Source organism: Nerophis ophidion, linkage group LG11 (genome assembly GCF_033978795.1).
Source record: "Nerophis ophidion isolate RoL-2023_Sa linkage group LG11, RoL_Noph_v1.0, whole genome shotgun sequence".
Taxonomy (NCBI): Eukaryota; Metazoa; Chordata; class Actinopteri; order Syngnathiformes; family Syngnathidae; genus Nerophis; species Nerophis ophidion.
This window is the reverse complement of record NC_084621.1, coordinates 63,765,707-63,784,341: the sequence shown is the minus strand read 5'-3', so window position 1 is coordinate 63,784,341 and position 18,635 is coordinate 63,765,707. Positions and strand designations below refer to the sequence as shown.

Sequence of the window (18,635 nt, the reverse complement as noted above, 5' to 3'; positions counted from 1 at the left end):
AAGGGGTGTCAGGCCTCTACAAGGTCAGTGTGTACTTCTATTATGATGTAGTGCAGGGGTGTCTAAGCCAGCCTGTTCTAAAAATAGCTCAAATAGCAGCACTTACCAGTGAGCTGCCTCTATTTTTTAAATTGTATTTATTTACTAGCAAGCTGGTCTCGCTTTGCTCGACATTTGTAATTCTATGAGAGACAAAACTCAAATAGAATTTGAAAATCCAAGAAAATATTTTAAAGACTTGGTCTTCAATTGTTTAAATAAATCCATTTATTTTTTTACTTTGCTTCTTATAACTTTCAGAAAGACAATTTTAGAGAAAAATACAACCTTACATATGATTTTAAGATTTTTAAACACATATACCTTTTTACCTTTTAAGTTCTTTCCTCTTCTTTCCTGACAATTTAAATCAATGGTAAAGTATTTTTTTTTTTGTAAAGAATAATAAATACATTTTCATTTAATTCTTCATTTTAGCTTCTGTTTTTTTGGCGAAGAATATTTGTGGAATATTTCTTCAAATTTATTATGATTAAAATTCAAAATAATTATTCTGGCAAATCTAGAAAATCTGTAGAATCAAATTAAAATTTTATTTCAAAGTCTTTAGAATTTCTTTTAAAATTTTTGTTCTGGAAAATTTAGAAGAAATAATGATTTGTCTTTGTTAGAAATATAGCTTGGTCCAATTTGTTATATATTCTAACAAAGTGCAGATTGGATTTTAACCTATTTAAAACACGTCATCAAAATTCTAAAATTAATCTTAATCAGGAAAAATGACTAATGATGTTCCATAAATTCTTTTTAAATTTTTTTCCAAAAGATTCGAATTAGGTAGTTTTTCTCTTCTTATTTTCGGTTGAATTTTGAATTTTAAAGACTTGAAATTGAAGATAAACTATGTTTCAAAATTAAATTTGATTTTTTTTTGTGTTTTCTCCTCTTTTAAACCGTTCAATTAAGTTTTTTTTCATCATTTATTCTCCACTAAAAAACTTCCGTAAAAGGAAAAAAAATGTACGACGGAATGACAGACAGAAATACACAATTTTTTTTTTAGAACTATACATTTATTTATTAAAGGTAAATTGAGCAAATTGGCTATTTCTGGCAATTTATTCAAGTGTGTATCAAACTGGTAGCCCTTCGCATTAATCAGTACCCAAGAAGTAGCTCTTGCTTTCAAAAAGGTTGGTGACCCCTGTACTAAGCAATGGCCAGCCGGAAAAATCTTTTGACACGATTCTGAATTTTTTAAAATCAAATGTCTAAGTAAAATTGCATTCCTCAACTTATTTTGCCACCAAAATATCTCTTTATATCTCCTTTTTGGGGGTTTTACAGGGTTCACTGTGACATTTGATTTGCCAAGTAATGGCGGAGATGCTTGTAACTCCAATTTTTGCATGCAACTTAAAGCATCACAATTAGCAGAGCGGCAGCTTTTATCTCGAAAAACTCTTAAGTTGGGGCACTCATAAGTGTGTTTGTTAAAAGAACAGTGCATCAAAACGTTATAGCAGAATATAAATTCTGTTTCTGTCGGGGTGATGCAGTTTAAGTACGCTCCAGGAATGATTTACGAGGCTTATTCCTGTCTTAGGGTTATGTTCCTGGGCTCTTTGGAACCTCCCATGGAGCACTGCAGTTCATGGCCTATGAGCAACTCAAACGACGTTACAAAAGATACAAGATGGTTCCTTCAGACGCAAAGCTGGTGAGTCTTTTCACTCCACAAGATCGTCGCTAATAGGTGGACTTACAGTATGGAGGGATTTCATATGTCCCCGTTCTTCGCAGTTTAACTGACACATGAAACATGTCCAATGGGGTGGTGCACTATCCACTTCAGCTGGCAGTAAAGTGTTAAAGGCCTACTGAAACCCACTACTAGCGACCACGCAGTCTGATAGTTTATATATCAATGATGAAATATTAACATTGCAACACATGCCAATACGGCCTTTTTAGTTTACTAAATTGTAATTTTAAATTTCCCGCTGAGTTTCTTGTTGAAAACGTAGTGAAATGATGTCGTGTGCGCGTGACGTCACGGACAGTAGAGCAGTGGTCCCCAACCTTTTTGTATCCGCGGACCGGTCAACGCTTAATAATTTATCCCGTGGCCCCGGGGTGGGGATGTCCTTTTTTTTTTTTTCTTCTTTGTCATGAAAAAGGGACGTTTTTGTGTTTGGTGCACTAATTGTAAGTGTATGTTGTGCTTTTTATGTTGATTTAATAAAAAATTCTTCTGTGGCCCGGTGGTTGGGGACGACTGCTGTAGAGGACATTTTCGGCTAAAAGTCGTCTCTTTTCATCGCGCAATTAAACCGTATTCTGGACATCTGTGTTGCTGAATCTTATGCAATTTGTTCAAAAGGCTGCAGCAGGTCATCTACCAACATTGCCCATTGTGTCGTCACATGATCCTCGACATCCTTGAGGTGTACCTCTGAGAGACATTTTACAACCACTCAAAATGTGTTTTGCCGCATTTCTCACTTCAGTCCACTTGTACCGTACTGGACTTGGGTTGACGAGCGCTCACAATGAGCATTAATGTTTTTGTCCTATCACTTCTACTTCTGTGTATTACAGCAAATTCCCTAATTTGGGGCGGTATAGCTCGGTTGGTAGAGTGGCCGTGCCAGCAACTTGAGGGTTGCAGGTTCGATTCCCGCTTCTGCCATCCTAGTCACTGCCGTTGTGTCCTTGGGCAAGACACTTTACCCACCTGCTCCCAGTGCCACCCACACTGGTTTAAATGTAACTTAGATATTGGGTGTCACTATGTAAAGCGCTTTGAGTCACTGGAGAAAAGCGCTATATAAATATAATTCACACAATTCAGAATTGTGTGGATCATTTTCAATTAATAATGGAGAAGTCAAAGTAGAAAGATGGAGGTGGGAAGCTTTTAGCCTTTAACCACACAAACACACGGTGATTCCTTGTTTAAAATTCCCGGAGGTGAAGGTTTACTATGGATCAGAGCGGTCAAGCGAACATGGTTCCTGACCAAATGTCAACCGGCAGTTTTCGGTGAGAAAATTGTGGTAAAAAGTCGCTACTTACCGGAGATCAGCTGAGTTTGTGCCGTCCATGCAGCTGCCGTCGACTTCCCTTAGAGACTGGCGTCAAGACACCCATGGTCACACCCCTCCGACTATCAGGTACTACTTAATCTCACCAAAACACTAGCAACACAATAGAAAGATAAGGGATTTCCCAGAATTATCCTAGTAAATGTGTCTAAAAACATCTGAATCCGTCCCAATGCCATCGCCTTTTTTTTTTTTTAACTTTATTTTTTTTTTTTCTAGTCCTTCGCTATCAATATCCTCATCCACGAATCGTTCATCCTCGCTTATATTAATGGGGAAATTGTCGGTGTTTTCGGTCCAAATAGCTCTTGCTGCTGGAGGCTCTAAACAACGTGAGGAGCCCTCTCACTGGTGACGTCATCGTCTGCGACTTCCGGTACAGGCAAGGCTTTTTTATTAACGACCAAATGTTGCAAGCTTTATCGTCGATGTTCTCTACTAAATCCTTTCAGAAAAAATAAGGCAATGTCGCAAAATGATCAAGTATGACACATAGAATGGACCTGCTATCCCCGTTTGAATAAGAAAATCTCATTTCAGTAGGCCTTTAAATATTTTAAATTGTGTTTTGTGGCAATTCCAGCTTTGACCACCGGTGGCGCTTTGCATCATTTTCAGCAGACTGCATTGCAAATTGATAAACCCCTCACTCCTCTCATGTGAGAGATACCCAGAAATGGGGCCATATGAATCCCTTCCTAACTGTACAGAACTTTCCAGCTGCATCACTGGTTGATACTTTGTTTTATGACTCAGCTATTTTTTCTCACCACATTGATCGCTTCATTTTTGAACAGAACACATTGGAAAACATCACGACGGCGGCACTGTCCAAGATATTTGCCGTGTCTATGACGTATCCATATCAGGTGGTGCGAGCTCGACTGCAAGACCAGCACAATACGTACAACGGTGTGGTGGATGTCATCAGGCGGACATGGAGGTACAAAGCTATTCACTCGTGATGCTTTGCACATTCAAACCCGGTTGTGCAATAGTCAGTTCTCCCTTGTCCACAGGAATGAAGGCGCTATCGGGTTCTACAAAGGCGTCATCCCCAACCTTATCAGAGTCACTCCAGCATGCTGCATCACATTTGTAGTTTATGAAAATGTCTCTCGCTTACTTCTGAACCCAAGGTAGCAATGTTAGCACTCAAGGCAAAGGACGCCGATATAAAAAAACACCAACATAAAAGGAACAAGTGGCAACAGACTGATTTCATCGATTCACAGCCTGGAATATGAACTTCAAGTTTCATAGAGAATAGCTGAAAGGGCCTTTTTGAGACACTTCTGCATGTTTGCACTACACCTGTAAGGATGTAATGCTGCTATGAAATTAATATTTTTACAATTATGTGTACATGCCACTAAAGAACTTGCATAAAATAAAACATTCATAGTTAAGTTGGCGTTTGAATTATTCCAGGAAAAAAAATACCTGATATTAGTTTGTACATTTTTTAAATGGTCATACTGACCCATTTGTTCAAAATTATTGAAACAAAAGTGTGGGTTTTGCATAAAAAGGCAAATATTACTTTGAGTGAAAATCCCTTTTAACTTCATTTAAAAAAATATTTAATCTTGCTTAAGTTTCCACTTTTTGCAATGTAGTTTTCCGTAGAAATCAATCAATCAATGTTTATTTATATAGCCCTAAATCACAAAAGTCTCAAAAGGACTGCACAAACCACTACGACTACGACATCCTCGGAAGAACCCACAGAAAGGCAAGGAAAACTCACACCCAGTGGGACGCTAGTGACAATGATGACTATGAAAACCTTGGAGAGGACCTCAAATGTGGGCAACCCCCCCCCTCTAGGGGACTGAAAGCAATGGATGTCGAGCGGGTCTAACATGATACTGTGAAAGTTCAATCCACAATGGATCCAACACAGCTGCGAGAATTCAGTTCAAAGCGGATCCAAGACAGCAGCGAGAGTCCCGTCCACAGGAAACCATCCCAAGCGGAGTCGGATCAGCAGCGTAGAGACGTCCCTAACCAATACACAGGCGAGCGGTCCATCCTGGGTCTCAACTCTGGACAGCCAGTACTTCATCCATGGTCATCGGACCGGACCCCCTCCACAAGGGAAGGGGGGACAGAAGAGAAAAAGAAAAGCGGCAGATCAACTGGTCTAAAAAGGAGGTCTATTTAAAGGCTAGAGTATACAAATGAGTTTTAAGGTGAAACTTAAATGCTTCTACTGAGGTAGCATCTCGAACTGTTACCGGGAGTGGATTCAAGAGTACTGGAGCCCGAACGGAAAACGCTCTATAGCCCGCAGACTTTTTTGGGGCTTTAGGAATCACTAATAAGCCGGAGTCTTTTGAACGCAGATTTCTTGCCGGGACATATGGTACAATACAATCCGCAAGATAGGATGGAGCTAGACCGTGTAGTATTTTATACGTAAGTAGTAAAACCTTAAAGTCACATCTTAAGTGCACAGGAAGCCAGTGCAGGTGAGCCAGTACAGGCGTAATGTGATCAAACTTTCTTGTTCTTGTCAAAAGTCCAGCAGCCGCATTTTGTACCAACTGTAATCTTTTAATGCTAGACACGGGGAGACCCGAAAATAATACGTTACCGTAATCGAGACGAGACGTAAATGACAGTTTGGAGTGTTATTTTCAGGGATAAAATATCCATTGCTGTTTTACCTGAAGTATTTTGCACAATAAAATAAGAAAATACATTTACAAAATAATTTGGAGTATGTATACATTTTTTTTTACATTCTGAAAAAATTCTGCAAATGCAAAATTATTGAAACCTCATAACAAGCATGTTCAATGACTGGGCAGTTGCTTGTGCCTAAATGGTGGTGTAATCCAACTATTTGTTTCGATGCATTGATATATATATGTATATATATATATATATATGTCAAGTGCAGCTGGGATAGGCTCCAGCACACCCTGCGACCAATAGAAAATGGATGTATTTACACATTATATGCAATTAAATATGAAAAAAGCGTATTTTAATTAATACATCACCACCACACAATGTGTGTCATTTCCAGTCAGAATATACCTATTTAAAATACACTATAGCGCACTGAGCATAACTGTAGTTTATCAAAGATTGTATTTGTACTCTAGTTCAAAGAAACATTGGTGCAATGGGGCGGTATAGCTCGGTTGGAAGAGTGGCTGTGCCAGCAACTTGAGGGTTTCAGGTTCGATTCCCGCTTCCGCCATCCTAGTCACTGCCGTTGTGTCCTTGGGCAAGACACTTTACCCACCTGCTCCCAGTGCCACCCACACTGGTTTGAATGTAATAATTAGATATTGGGTGTCACTATGTAAAGTGCTTTGAGTCACTAGAGAAAAGCGCTATATAAATATAATTCACTTCACTTCAAAATGCATTTTTTGGTAAAATGGATTTTAGCTAAATGTCAATCAATGTGCTTTTTGTGGGGTGTAATTTCCACTTTGACACGCTGATGGCGGGAGGCCTTAACCACGACCCATCAGGAGCAAGGGTGAAGTGTCTTGCACAAGGACAAAACGCGACTCGGGTGGTGAAAGCCGGGGATCGAACCAGGAACACTGAGGTTGCTGGCCCAACCGAGCCACGCTTTCCCCAGTGATGGTTCAAATGCTGCAACAGCATCAAAACATTATGGTAAGAAAGGTGTCCCTCAAAGCCTTGATGTGTCACACTGAAAAAAAATCAAGTGACTGATACAACTGCTTTGTCATTTGACTGTGAAGCACCAAACTGTCAATCAATAAGCGCTTTTTCGTCTCACATTAACAGCTCATACTAAATGAAGGCGGAAGAGATCATTGTGTTCATCTTTTTCTGGTTACTATTTGGCTAACCAGGCTAATATTTTTGCATTTTTGTTGGGCTATTTAAAAAAAACAATATGCGATGAGGTGGCGACTTGTCCAGGGTGTACCGCGCCTTCCACCCAATTGTAGCTGAGATAGGCACCAGCTCCCCTCGCGACCCCAAAGGGAATAAGTGGCAGAAAATGGATGGATGGAAGGAATATCTGCTAACTATTAATGTATTTTGCGGGTCAAGTGTAGTGACTATTTTAATCCAGTAGATGGCAGATAACCATTATGGCAAAAACAGCAACACTGCAAATTTTAAACATAAATATGCAGTGCGGCGTCAATACAGTTAATGAGTGTGGCATACACTCACTGAGGTGTTCTTAACCGATCATTACTGGATAGTGGATACCCAACTTATACCTAAAGATATTTGCATTTTCTGAAAAATATTAGGGCTTCACGGTGGAAGAGGGGTTAGTGCGTCTGCCTCACAATACGAAGTTCCTGCAGTCCTGGGTTCAAATCCAGGCTCGGGATCTTTCTGTGTGGAGTTTGCATGTCCTCCCCGTGAATGCGTGGGTTCCCTCCGGGTACTCCGGCTTCCTCCCACTTCCAAAGACATGCACCTGGGGATAGGTTGATTGGCAACACTAAATTGGCCCTAGTGTGTGAATGTGAGTGTGAATGTTGTCTGTCTATCTGTGTTGGCCCTGCGATGAGGTGGCGACTTGTCCAGGGTGTACCCCGCCTTCCGCCCGATTGTAGCTGAGATAGGCGCCAGCGCCCCCCGCGACCCCGAAAGGGAATAAGCGGAAGAAAATGGATGGATGGATGGATGAAAAATAAGAACAATTCAGTTTTTTTCCCCCCCACATGAAAAGAAACACCCACATGTTGTGCAACTGTATTATTTTACAGGCATGCTTTTATTTGAAATGCCTGACATACCAGCTACAAGATGTGTTACGCTGATGCGGGCAGTAGCAGATTTGTTTAAAAATAAAAATAAAAAATGAAAGTCAGAACATGAGAAAAATTGAGTTAAGTATTAAAACGGGAGTTTCCCAGAGAAATCAGGAGTAGGAAAGTACTGAAACTGAATAACAATTTACTTAACATACCCGTACAAAGAGCATATTTAAAAACCTGATAGCACAGATAAAAAAAACCTACACACTAAGTATGCAAATACAGTTAAACTAAATGTAGGTGAGCTAACATTGATTTTTCATCATTACTGGTTTTTTTTCTTTTTACTAAAAGATCACTTTATTGACAACAGTAATGCATATAAATGTTTACATATTGGCAATGACTGCCGATAGCACCCGTGAGCAGGAAAGTTACAGTACCGATGTTTGTTTTGTTTTCCTGGGAAAAGGAACGTCAATTAAAAACATTCAAGTTACAATCAGCAAGCCGTACCTGCTTATTGCAGAAAGCCAGATCACGTATGGTTATAGCAGGGCTGGTCCCGTTCCTCTTATGTAACAGTTTTCACTTGGGAAGCTCTTCGATGATAACCCTGGAAACGGAGTTCCACCCTGTGGATGCATCGCCGCGTGGATAGTCAGCGCAGGTCCCCACCCATACGGCCACGTCCACCAACCCTGCTTTCACACCCTCACACAGCCCTTCCACTGAATCAGACAAAAAGAAGAAGGGCAAAGACATTAATGCCAATAAATTGTGAAGAACACCTAAAACGCATAGCCGCAAAACTGGAATATTATAATGTGACTTTTCCCGACGTTTGATTCCCACACGACAATAAACTTTAAACAGGCATTAATGATTACGGATTTTGATTCTTCGTATTGTTTTTCTCCCAAAGTTATAGTTTGAAACTACTGTAACTGGCATTCATATTCCATAATAATGCAGCTAGCTTGGCTTACCACAAGAATTGGAAATCAAAACCCTGGCTACAGAAAAGTAATATAAGAAGCCGACATGAGGCCATCATCCCCTTTCCATCAATATCATAGATTCCTGCACCAGACTACCTGCTTGGATGAGGGGTTAAACATCTTCTTAGACAGTCTAGAGCAGGGGTAGGGAACCTATGGCTCTCGAGCCAGATGTGGCTCTTTTGATGACTGCACCTGGCGCTCAGATAAACCTTAGCTGATATTACTTAACACCATAAGTAATGAATAATTCCGCTGGTAATCCCGATGTTAAATAACTTTCAAAATATAAAACATTCTCATGCATTTTAATCCATCCATCAGTTTTCTACCGCACCTGTTCAGGAAATAACAATGTTATTAAAAAGAATTAGAGACTTATTATACTCTAAAAATGGGCTTCACGGTGGCAGAGGGGTTAGTGCGTCTGCCTCACAATACGAACGTCCTGCAGTCCTGGGTTCAAATCCAGGCTCGGGATCTTTCTGTGTGGAGTTTGCATGTTCTCCCCGTGAATGCGTGGGTTCCCTCCGGGTACTCCGGCTTCCTCCCACTTCCAAAGACATGCACCTGGGGATAGGTTGATTGGCAACACTAAATGGTCCCTAGTGTGTGAATGTGAGTGTGAACGTTGTCTGTCTATCTGTGTTGGCCCTGCGATGAGGTGGCGACTTGTCCAGGGTGTACCCCGCCTTCCGCCCGATTGTAGCTGAGATAGGCGCCAGCGCCCCCCGCGACCCCAAAAGGGAATAAGCGGTAGAAAATGGATGGATGGATGGATATACTCTAAAAATGTTGGTTTTACTTAAAAAATGCACCTATTTCAGTGTTTCCCACAGGTCAGGCATCTATTTGTGGTGGTGTGGTCGGGTGGCAACGATGACCAAGAAGAACGCGGAGTTGGAATATAATTACAACACTTTATGTACATATTTAAATACATATTTATATAGTATTTACATATTTAAATAATATGTAACTACAAGCTCCATTCACAGACAGAGTCCCATTGCTTTTTTGTGCGGTCGAGCGAGTCAAAAGCCGGAAAAAAAAATATATATATATTTTATTTTATTTTTTTTTAATTTGTGGCGGCCGTAATTCTTTCGTGGTGGGCCGCCACAAATAAATGAATGTGTGGGAAACCCTGCATTTAGTTGTATTCAGTGTTAAAAAAAAAGTGATACGGCTCTCACGGAAAAACATTTTAAAATATTTGGCTTTCATGGCTCTCTCAGCCAAAAAGGTTCCCGACCCCTGGTCTAGAGTGCAGTTGTGCTTGATTCAACTCGCTAACTACAATGACCTGAATGAATGAGAATATTCACAGGCATCCTAGTCCACAAGTTACAAAGTGCAAAGTGCATCCAGGGTGCCATTTTTGGCCAACAGTTTGTTTTTCCCTTGGCTCACGGCATAGTCTACAAATACAATTAATTATTTCCTAACAAAAACACAGCAGTAGTCTTCTTATGTTCTTTAGAACTATCATTTTAGATCAATCACCAGATTACTTTTCCAAAACAGTTTTTAAAGTCAACCAACACACATACTTATTATGACACTAAGAATGCCAGCAATGGCTATTTGGCACTTCCTGCTCCCAGGACCAATCTCCTCAAACATACAGTCATGTATCGATGTATATTATTCTGGAATATATTGCCATCACACATTAATCTCTCACAAAGTAAATTGTCATTCAAGACAGCTTTGAAGATACACCTATTGCAGCTGTCCACATGACGTGAATTTTTAATACTGGTTTTAACTAGCTTTTTTACCTCATGTTGTATTTTTCCATTGTATAATGTTTGGTAATGCATGTATTCTTTGTATTTTAATTTTGTATGCTCCTATATGGACCCCAGGAAGACTAGCAGTTGCCTTGGCGTCAGCTAATGGGGATCCATTCAATAAACAATAAACAGCACAGGCCAAAAGTATGTGTTTTCTTTTTTTTCATGACTATTTACTATTTACATTGTAGATTGTCACTGAAGGCATCAAAACTATGAATGAACACATTGAGTTATGTACTTAACAAAAAAGATTCTTCAAAATAGCCACCCTTTGCCCTTATTACTGCTATGCACACTCTTGGCATTCTCTCAATGAGCTTCAAGCACACCTGTGAAGTGCAAACCGCTTCAGGTGACTACCTCTTGAAGCTCATCAAAAGAATGCCAAGCGTGTGCAAAAAAGTAATCAAGGCAAAGGGTGGCTATTTTGAAGAAACTAGAATACAAAACATGTTTTCAGTTACCATATTTTTCGGACTATAAGTCACAGTTTTTTTCATATTTTGGCCGGGGGTGCGACATATACTCCGGAGCGACTTGTGTGTGAAATTATTAACACATTACCGTAAAATATCAAATAATATTATTTATCTCATTCGCGGAAGAGACGAAGAAAATGTCAGCAATCGTCACACACGTCAACGTCAACCAATAATTAATCGGCGAGGGAGGGTCAGTGCAGAAGTGCATTGCGGGTCATGGAATGCTAACTGCTATATGCTATTGCCGTAGCTATTAAAATGGATAATTTCATCGTTGGCGGTAACTTATAAAAACTGAGAAGATCTAAACAAAAATTGGACCGAAAAGGAAATCATGTACTGCAGATTACAAGCTGGACGTAGTGAAATATGCAACAGAAAACGAGAGGAGGAAGCGCATACTTTTGGAGTTGGCAGAGTTGTTTAGAAGCGACATCGAGGAAGAAGATTTCATCGGATTTAGCAATTAGGAGTGACAGATTGTTTGGTAAACGTATTGCATGTTGTATATGTTATAGTTATTTGAATGACTCTTACCATAATATGTTACGTTAACATACCAGGCACCTTCTCAGTTGGTTATTTATGCCTCATATAACGTACAATTATTAAGCCTGTTGTTCACTATTCTTTATTTTTTTTAAATTGCCTTTCAAATGTCTATTCTTGGTGTTGGATTTTATCAACTAAGTTTCCCCCCAAAATGCAACTTACACTACAGTGCGACATATATATGTCTATTTCCTTCTTTATTATGCATTTTCGGCCAGTGCGACGTATACTCCGGAGCGATTTATAATACGAAAAATACGGTATTTCACGCGGCGTCTTCAGTAATGCGGACGTTGTACCGGTCCGTTGTGGTGAAGAAGGAGCTGAGCCGGAAGGCAAAGCTCTCAATTTACCGGTCGATCTACGTTCCCATCCTCACCTATGGTCATGAGCTTTGGGTCATGACCGAAAGGATAAGATCACGGGTACAAGCGGCCGAAATGAGTTTCCTCCGCCGTGTGGCGGGGCTCTCCCTTAGAGATAGGGTGAGAAGCTCTGCCATCCGGGAGGAACTCAAAGTAAAGCCGCTGCTCCTTCACATCGAGAGGAGCCAGATGAGGTGGTTCGGGCATCTGGTCAGGATGCCACCCGAACGCCTCCCTCGGGATGTGTTTAGGGCACGTCCAACCGGTAGGAGGCCACGGGGAAGACCCAGGACACGTTGGGAAGACTATGTCTCCCGGCTGGCCTGGGAACGCCTCGGGATCCCCCGGGAAGAGCTAGACGAAGTGGCTGGGGAGAGGGAAGTCTGGGTTTCCCTGCTTAGGCTGCTGCCCCCGCGACCCGACCTCGGATAAGCGGAAGATGATGGATGGATGGATGAAAATACGGTATTTCACCTTTTTTTTGTTAAGTATATAACTCCACATGTGTTCATTCATAGTCCTGATGCCTTCAGTTACAATCTACAATGTAAATAGTCATGAAAATAAAGGAAACGCTTTGAATGAGAAGGTGTGTCTAAACCTTTCTTGTAATTTCTATGTATTACAATAACTTGCTTTGGCACCTACAGTATAAGTCAAAGCTAGGATGTTGATGTCTAGTTCAAATAGCTTAACACACAGTTGATTGATTGGTTCTACAAACAAAATACAGTTGTGTTATCTGCTAAATAGGACTAACTTTATGTCCTTTCTGACTTCACATATGTTTATAAATACATTTTGGTCCTGGTATAAATCCCTGTGGTAGACCGCAAGATATATTTAATGCTGTAGACGTGTGTTCTTGCCTAGCTTCAAGTATTGCTTCCTGTAAGTTAAGTAGCTTCTTACCCAGTTAAAACCCATACCGTTCTTATTTGTTAATTAAGATAGTGTTAAATGCTTTAGTTATTTCCAGCTGCACACTGTTTACCATCTAATGAATTGGTAATAGAGTTTGTTATTTCGATTAATGCCATCGATGTAGAGATGTTAGCTCTGTATCCCTATTAGTTTTCTGCAAGTGTTCCACTTTTTTATAATTCAGTCCAATCTGTTGCTAAATACATTTTCAATGATTTTAGAAAATTGTGGAATTAAGAAAAAAATCAATAAATCATTAGTTTGTAAACTGGTGTTTGTCTCCAGTCTTGTAAATTGGTGCAACTTTTGCTAATTTCATTTTGTTTGGGAATGTACCTATTTGGGAAGTATAAGTTGCTGATGAAATTTTTTTTTATTATTTCCATATCACTTCCGTTACAATCAATTGAGGCCTTGGATTTACATTCATTCACAGTTTTAATTATTTCCTCTTCTGTCACATCAGTGAGGAACATTGAGTTGGGATTTCTGTCTATCGTATCATTCAAATCCTCAATTGTCACAGGGTTTGCATGCAATATTTTACAAATACCAGATCCTAACAAAACCTATCATACCTGAAGATGTCCGGTGGATGTTGATGGTGGAGTTGAGCTCTGGACTGCCTTGGTCCAAGTAGATGATGGATTCTATTGGCAGAGGTGCCGTGCACTCGGCTCCATTGAAGGTGAAGTACCACCTCTGGCAGCATGCGTTCTTGCATTTGAGTCTGAGGGAACCGCTAAAGAGGACTCTGAGGGCGCTATCTGAGCGCAACTTGGTGAACGTACAGTCCTGCCACACAACACAGCACAGGTCACATTTGATGTAACTTCAGGTGCAGTTTCAAAAAAATAGTACGGTTCTCTGGGTTTCTGGATTTTGAATTGGACGATGGTAACTTAAGTTTCATTCAAATAATCTGTAATATCCTGGAACTGTTTGAGTTAAATGGACTGCTGCTGACTGACCACTCTATACCCTAAATTAACCATATTCCAAAAAAGGAAGTGTACAGTGGTGCCTCAGTTTTCATATGCCTCAGTTTTAGTATGATTAGGCGCAAGTTTTCCCCTCAGGTATGATTTAATTAACACATAATAGTGACTAGGGGAACACCCTCGAGGGAAGAAAGACTGAGTCAGAACCTGCGACAAGCATAAAAAGATAAGCTAAAAAAACAAGAGGAACATTAGTTTACCTAGGAACATTAAGTAAACTGCTAATGTTCTAATTTGCGTCTTTTTCTACTGATTTTTTCCTCAAGATAAATAAATAAATCGGTTGTACTTGTATAACGCTTTTCTACCTTCAAGGTACTCAAAGCGCTTTGACACTACTTCCACATTTACCCATTCGCACACACATTCACACACTGATGGAGGGAGCTGCCATGCAAGGCGCCAACCAGCACCCATCAGGAGCAAGGGTGAAGTGTCATGCTCAGGACACAACGGACGTGACGAAGTTGGTACTAGGTGGGAATTGAACCAGGGACCCTCGGGTTGCGCACGGCAACTCTCCCACTGCGCCACGCCGTCCCTTAAGATGCTTGAGTAAATGATTAAAGAGCTTGAGGAAACACAGGCTATGGTGTTTGATTGATTGATTGAAACTTTTATTAGTAGATTGCACAGTACAGTACATATTCCGTACAATTGACAACTAAATGGTAAGACCCCAATAAGTTTTTCAACTTGTTTAAGTCGGGGTCCACGTTAATCAATTCATGGTGTCTATGGAAGAGGCATAAAGTCCAAAAATGGTGATTATTTTATATTTATTTTGTGCTCATAATGTTTACCATATCATGTACCAAAAGATGCGATTAAATTATGAAAATAATAGTTTTATATGGCTTCATCCACACTGTCTATGGAAGGAAATTAAATCCATTTCTGTAGATGACATCACACCAAAAGGGGGCGTCATATCGAGTCTGGCGATGGAAAGGGGCGTTCCAAGTAGTTATTTATTTACTGCTTACACAAAAAATAATTGATATTACGGAAATGACTGCCAGATTCATTTTCACAAGCTAAACATTATTTAAGAATTAGTGAAGTTCCGGTCATCTGGGCGCTATGGCTCCTTTTGTTTATGGTTTGTATTTATTAGTTTCTGTCCCAATAATTTTAGCATTGCCCTAGTCCGGTGGTCCCCAACCTTTTTGTAGCTGTCAATGCTTGATAATTTGTCCCGCGGCCCTAGTGTGTGAATGTGAGTGTGAATGTTGTCTGTCTATCTGTGTTGGCCCTGCGATGAGGTGGCGACTTGTCCAGGGTGTACCCCGCCTTACGCCCGATTGTAGCTGATATAGGCGCCAGCGCCCCCCGCGATCCCAAATGGGAATAAGCGGTAGAAAATGGATGGATGGATGGAAGGGCCCGGCGGTCTTTTTTTTTTTCTTTGTCATGAAAAAGGGAGGTTCTTGTCATGAAAAAGGGAGTTTTTTTTGGGGTTGGTGCACTAATTGTAAGTGTATCTCGTGTTTTTTTCATGTTGATTTAAAAAAAAATAAATAAATTAAAAAATTTATTAAAAATGATTCTGCGGCCAGGTACCAATCGGTGGTTGGGGACCACTGCCCCAGTCCATTATCCATCCATTTTCTACCGCTTATTCCCTTTCGGGGTCGCGGGGGGTGCTGGTGCCTATCTCAGCTACAATCGGGGGGAAGGCGGAGTACACCCTGGACAAGTCGCCACCTCATCACAGGGCCAACACAGATAGACAGACAACAGTCACACTCACATTCACACACTAGGGCCAATTTAGTGTTACCCCCAGTCCATTATGTGGTTGTTTATTTTGCAATGATCTAATGTGGCTGATTACAATATTTTTTATATAGATTTTGGTTTTAGGCCTCTTGTGAATCTTCTAGTTTTTTCCACATTCTTTCCGATGTCTTGCCTGTTTTTCCAATATGTTTTTCTGCATGATTTGCATGGGATTTCCTAAATTACATTGCATTTTTTCTCCTGTTCTATTTAGTCCTCTGGATGTACGAGCAACTGTCTTGTTTTCATTAGAGGTTTAACAGCTGTATTTATTTTGTGGTTTTTCGACATGTCACAGTGGTCAGGTGACCCTTCTTAGGAAGACTGCAGACGGCAGCTGAAACCTTACAAGGTAAAATATTGCTTCTATTATACTAAAACCTCATCTGACTACAAGAAACTGAAAAGTATAACCGACAAGATGACACGATGAAACTTTTTGAGCTACAATAGATATTAAGCCAAGGAATCTTGTAATGCCAAACATTAAAATGTGAACGTTTTGGATGGTTCGTCTGACTTTTTTTTGATTGATTGAAACTTTTATAAGTAGATTGCACAGTACAGTACATATTCCGTACAATTGACCACTAAATGGTAACACCCGAATACGTTTTTCAACTTGTTTAAGTCGGGGTCCACGTAAATCAATTCATGGTAACATGGTGACAATTTTCAGTCATGTCTGGAATACAATTTAGGAAGGCTTTTTTGTCAGACCGAATCTTCCATCACCTAATTCAGCAAAGACATATGTCCAACTTATCGAATAGACTTGTTTCCCCGGCAGCTCCATCAATCTGTCCATGGAACAATGCAAATATACTTACAGCTATTTTTCCCAGGTCAATCCCATAATTTAAGGAGTTCCAAGCACACTGCTTGTAGTTGGGCTTCCAGGGTTCCTCGAATATTTCGCTAATGCATTCGCCCTTCTCGCCTTTGAGTCCGTCGCGCCCAGGGATGCCCGGGGTACCCGGGATGCCGTTGCCGCCTGGGTTACCGTCTCGTCCAGGGGTTCCTGCTGGACCCTGCATGCAGCTGCTATACTGCAGGGAAAAACATGACAGAGTTGAGACTTCCTGAAGCTAACATTTTGTAATAATTAAGCAGTTTGGAAAGTCATAAAGAAACACACACACTGATGATTCTGATGACTGCCTGAGTCATGGCCCTGACTTTTTCAACAAACTCCTGCCTTATTAAATTACAGACACAATTAAAGTCCTGCATGACTTTGCATGAGTTCCCCTTTTCCACACTATTGCAGAGTGTGCATATTTATACCATTTGATCTGGACATAAATCCTGCTTAGGTGGACAGGGTGGTTCAATATTTCCTCCCGTAAAGACGCACCCCGATTTGATACCCCAATGCCAAAAGGCTATTAATGTGGCCACATGTGGAACAGACCACATAACCACAAGACATTGAGGAGGAGAACAAAGAGCATTTCATCTAATTTCTTAGCTTGAGTCCCAAGGGTGAAGTCTAAAACTGTACTTCAGGAGATGAGAATCTGGAAAACTGCCTTCATGTCAAGGAATTGCGGTGTTCCAATGTCAGTTGAAACAGATGGCTCACGGTCTGTTTTAGACATCATCTGGCTCAACCAGGAGCTGTGATGTCAGCTCTGACAAAAACTGGGATAAAACTGAAAACTTTGCATTCGCTGAAACATATATCTGAAATAAGCAGTGTAAAATATCCAAGTAAATGTTTGATTTCCAGCAGAATGAAGGAAAGGTCTCAAGAGCTGTATTTTTCTGATGAATGGATGCACTGTCTGCTCGTCCACACTGTGGACTTTTATACCAGCTTCCGTCCATGTGAAAGTCCAACGCTGTGCTGCTCGCATTAATTATACTGAATATGCCTTACACACAGCCCATTACTGTAGCATGTATGTATTTTACGCTTTAGTCAACACTGAAGGAAGGACTGCAGCTTTCCAGAATGAATATAATGCTTGGCTTTTCAGGATGATGCATTAAAAAAAGAGGGGGATTTCTGATGACCAACTTTTGTTGGTAAATGAGGAGGTTAGGGGTTTCCAACACCACAAGATTACATTATGGAATAACATGCTGTTTGTCCTATTCGTCCAATGTGGTCAGAAAAATGCAGCTCAGTCCTGACTAAATGTCTTTGGAAAGTTATAAGAGCAAATGAGCGCTACAAAAAGTGGGCTGTGCCGAATTCTAATGGGACTTTAAGGGAGGTCTTGGGGCAGCGGGGGTCCCTCTGCATAAATAAACAGTTTCACTTTCATTTAATGCATTCCCAAGAGAGGACAGAGAATGTGAACTCTGTTCCAACAGTGACCACCCACTAAGTCTTTCTCATAAAGACTCAACCAGAATGATGAAAACTAAAAAAAAAGTGGATATTAGACTATTAAAATATTTTTCAATGTTCGACCAAAATAAAAATATTTCCCCCCCACACCCCTGAAACATGGAATATTAAAAGGGTTGTTGACACAATGACATCATTTTCAGCATATTTAAAAAAACTTGGTTTACTTTTTATAAAAAAGACAAAAGTTAGGCAAATAAAGACTTGATCTATCTTTAAGCCGCCTGGTTTATTTGCATTCTGTCTTACCTTGTCAGCATCAGGATCCTTTCGGTATCCTCTACTTCTCACCTTTTCCACTCCATACACAGGTAAAAGCAGGCAGACAAGCAGCAGCAGCAGGCGCGGAGAAAGAGGAGACATCATACGGTGCAGCTGTGCGCTCGTCCTGGGAACTTCTGCAGAGTTTGTCTGCCTCCAACATCATCACACCCTCTGTCCACAGGAGGGCAGGACCAGCAGGAAGGGGTGGGGGTTCACCGAAAGTGCACAGAAGACCTGGAAGAACAACATGGTGAGAAATGCTAAGATTTGACCAAATA

General features: G+C 40.5%; 2 protein-coding genes across 3 annotated transcripts in view; one reads left to right on the top strand and one right to left on the bottom strand.

Moving 5' to 3' along the window:
* Window positions 1-4,516, top strand: part of LOC133562348 (solute carrier family 25 member 32-like) — a 12,739-nt gene extending 8,223 nt beyond the window's left edge. The window contains exons 4-7 of the mRNA XM_061916452.1: window positions 1-23; window positions 1,607-1,720; window positions 3,905-4,050; window positions 4,127-4,516. The exon at window positions 1-23 is cut by the window's left edge and continues 132 nt beyond it. Of these exons, the coding sequence (XP_061772436.1) occupies window positions 1-23; window positions 1,607-1,720; window positions 3,905-4,050; window positions 4,127-4,250 (407 nt within the window). The 3' untranslated portion in view covers window positions 4,251-4,516. The remainder of the gene's footprint in view (window positions 24-1,606; window positions 1,721-3,904; window positions 4,051-4,126) is intronic.
* Window positions 4,517-7,823: 3,307 nt separating this feature from the next.
* On the bottom strand, window positions 7,824-18,616 carry cthrc1b (collagen triple helix repeat containing 1b). Of its 2 annotated transcripts, none has more exons than XM_061916449.1 (4): window positions 18,343-18,616; window positions 16,565-16,783; window positions 13,530-13,746; window positions 7,824-8,556 (listed from the first exon to the last, which is right to left on the bottom strand). In XM_061916449.1, exons 1-4 carry the CDS (start codon window positions 18,457-18,459, stop codon window positions 8,414-8,416), a joined length of 696 nt encoding a protein of 231 aa, XP_061772433.1. In that variant the 5' UTR covers window positions 18,460-18,616; the 3' UTR covers window positions 7,824-8,413. The 2 variants fall into 2 exon arrangements, with proteins under 2 accessions (XP_061772433.1, XP_061772434.1); XM_061916450.1 differs by having other exon boundaries at window positions 18,385-18,616.
* Between the last annotated feature and the right edge of the window lie 19 nt (window positions 18,617-18,635).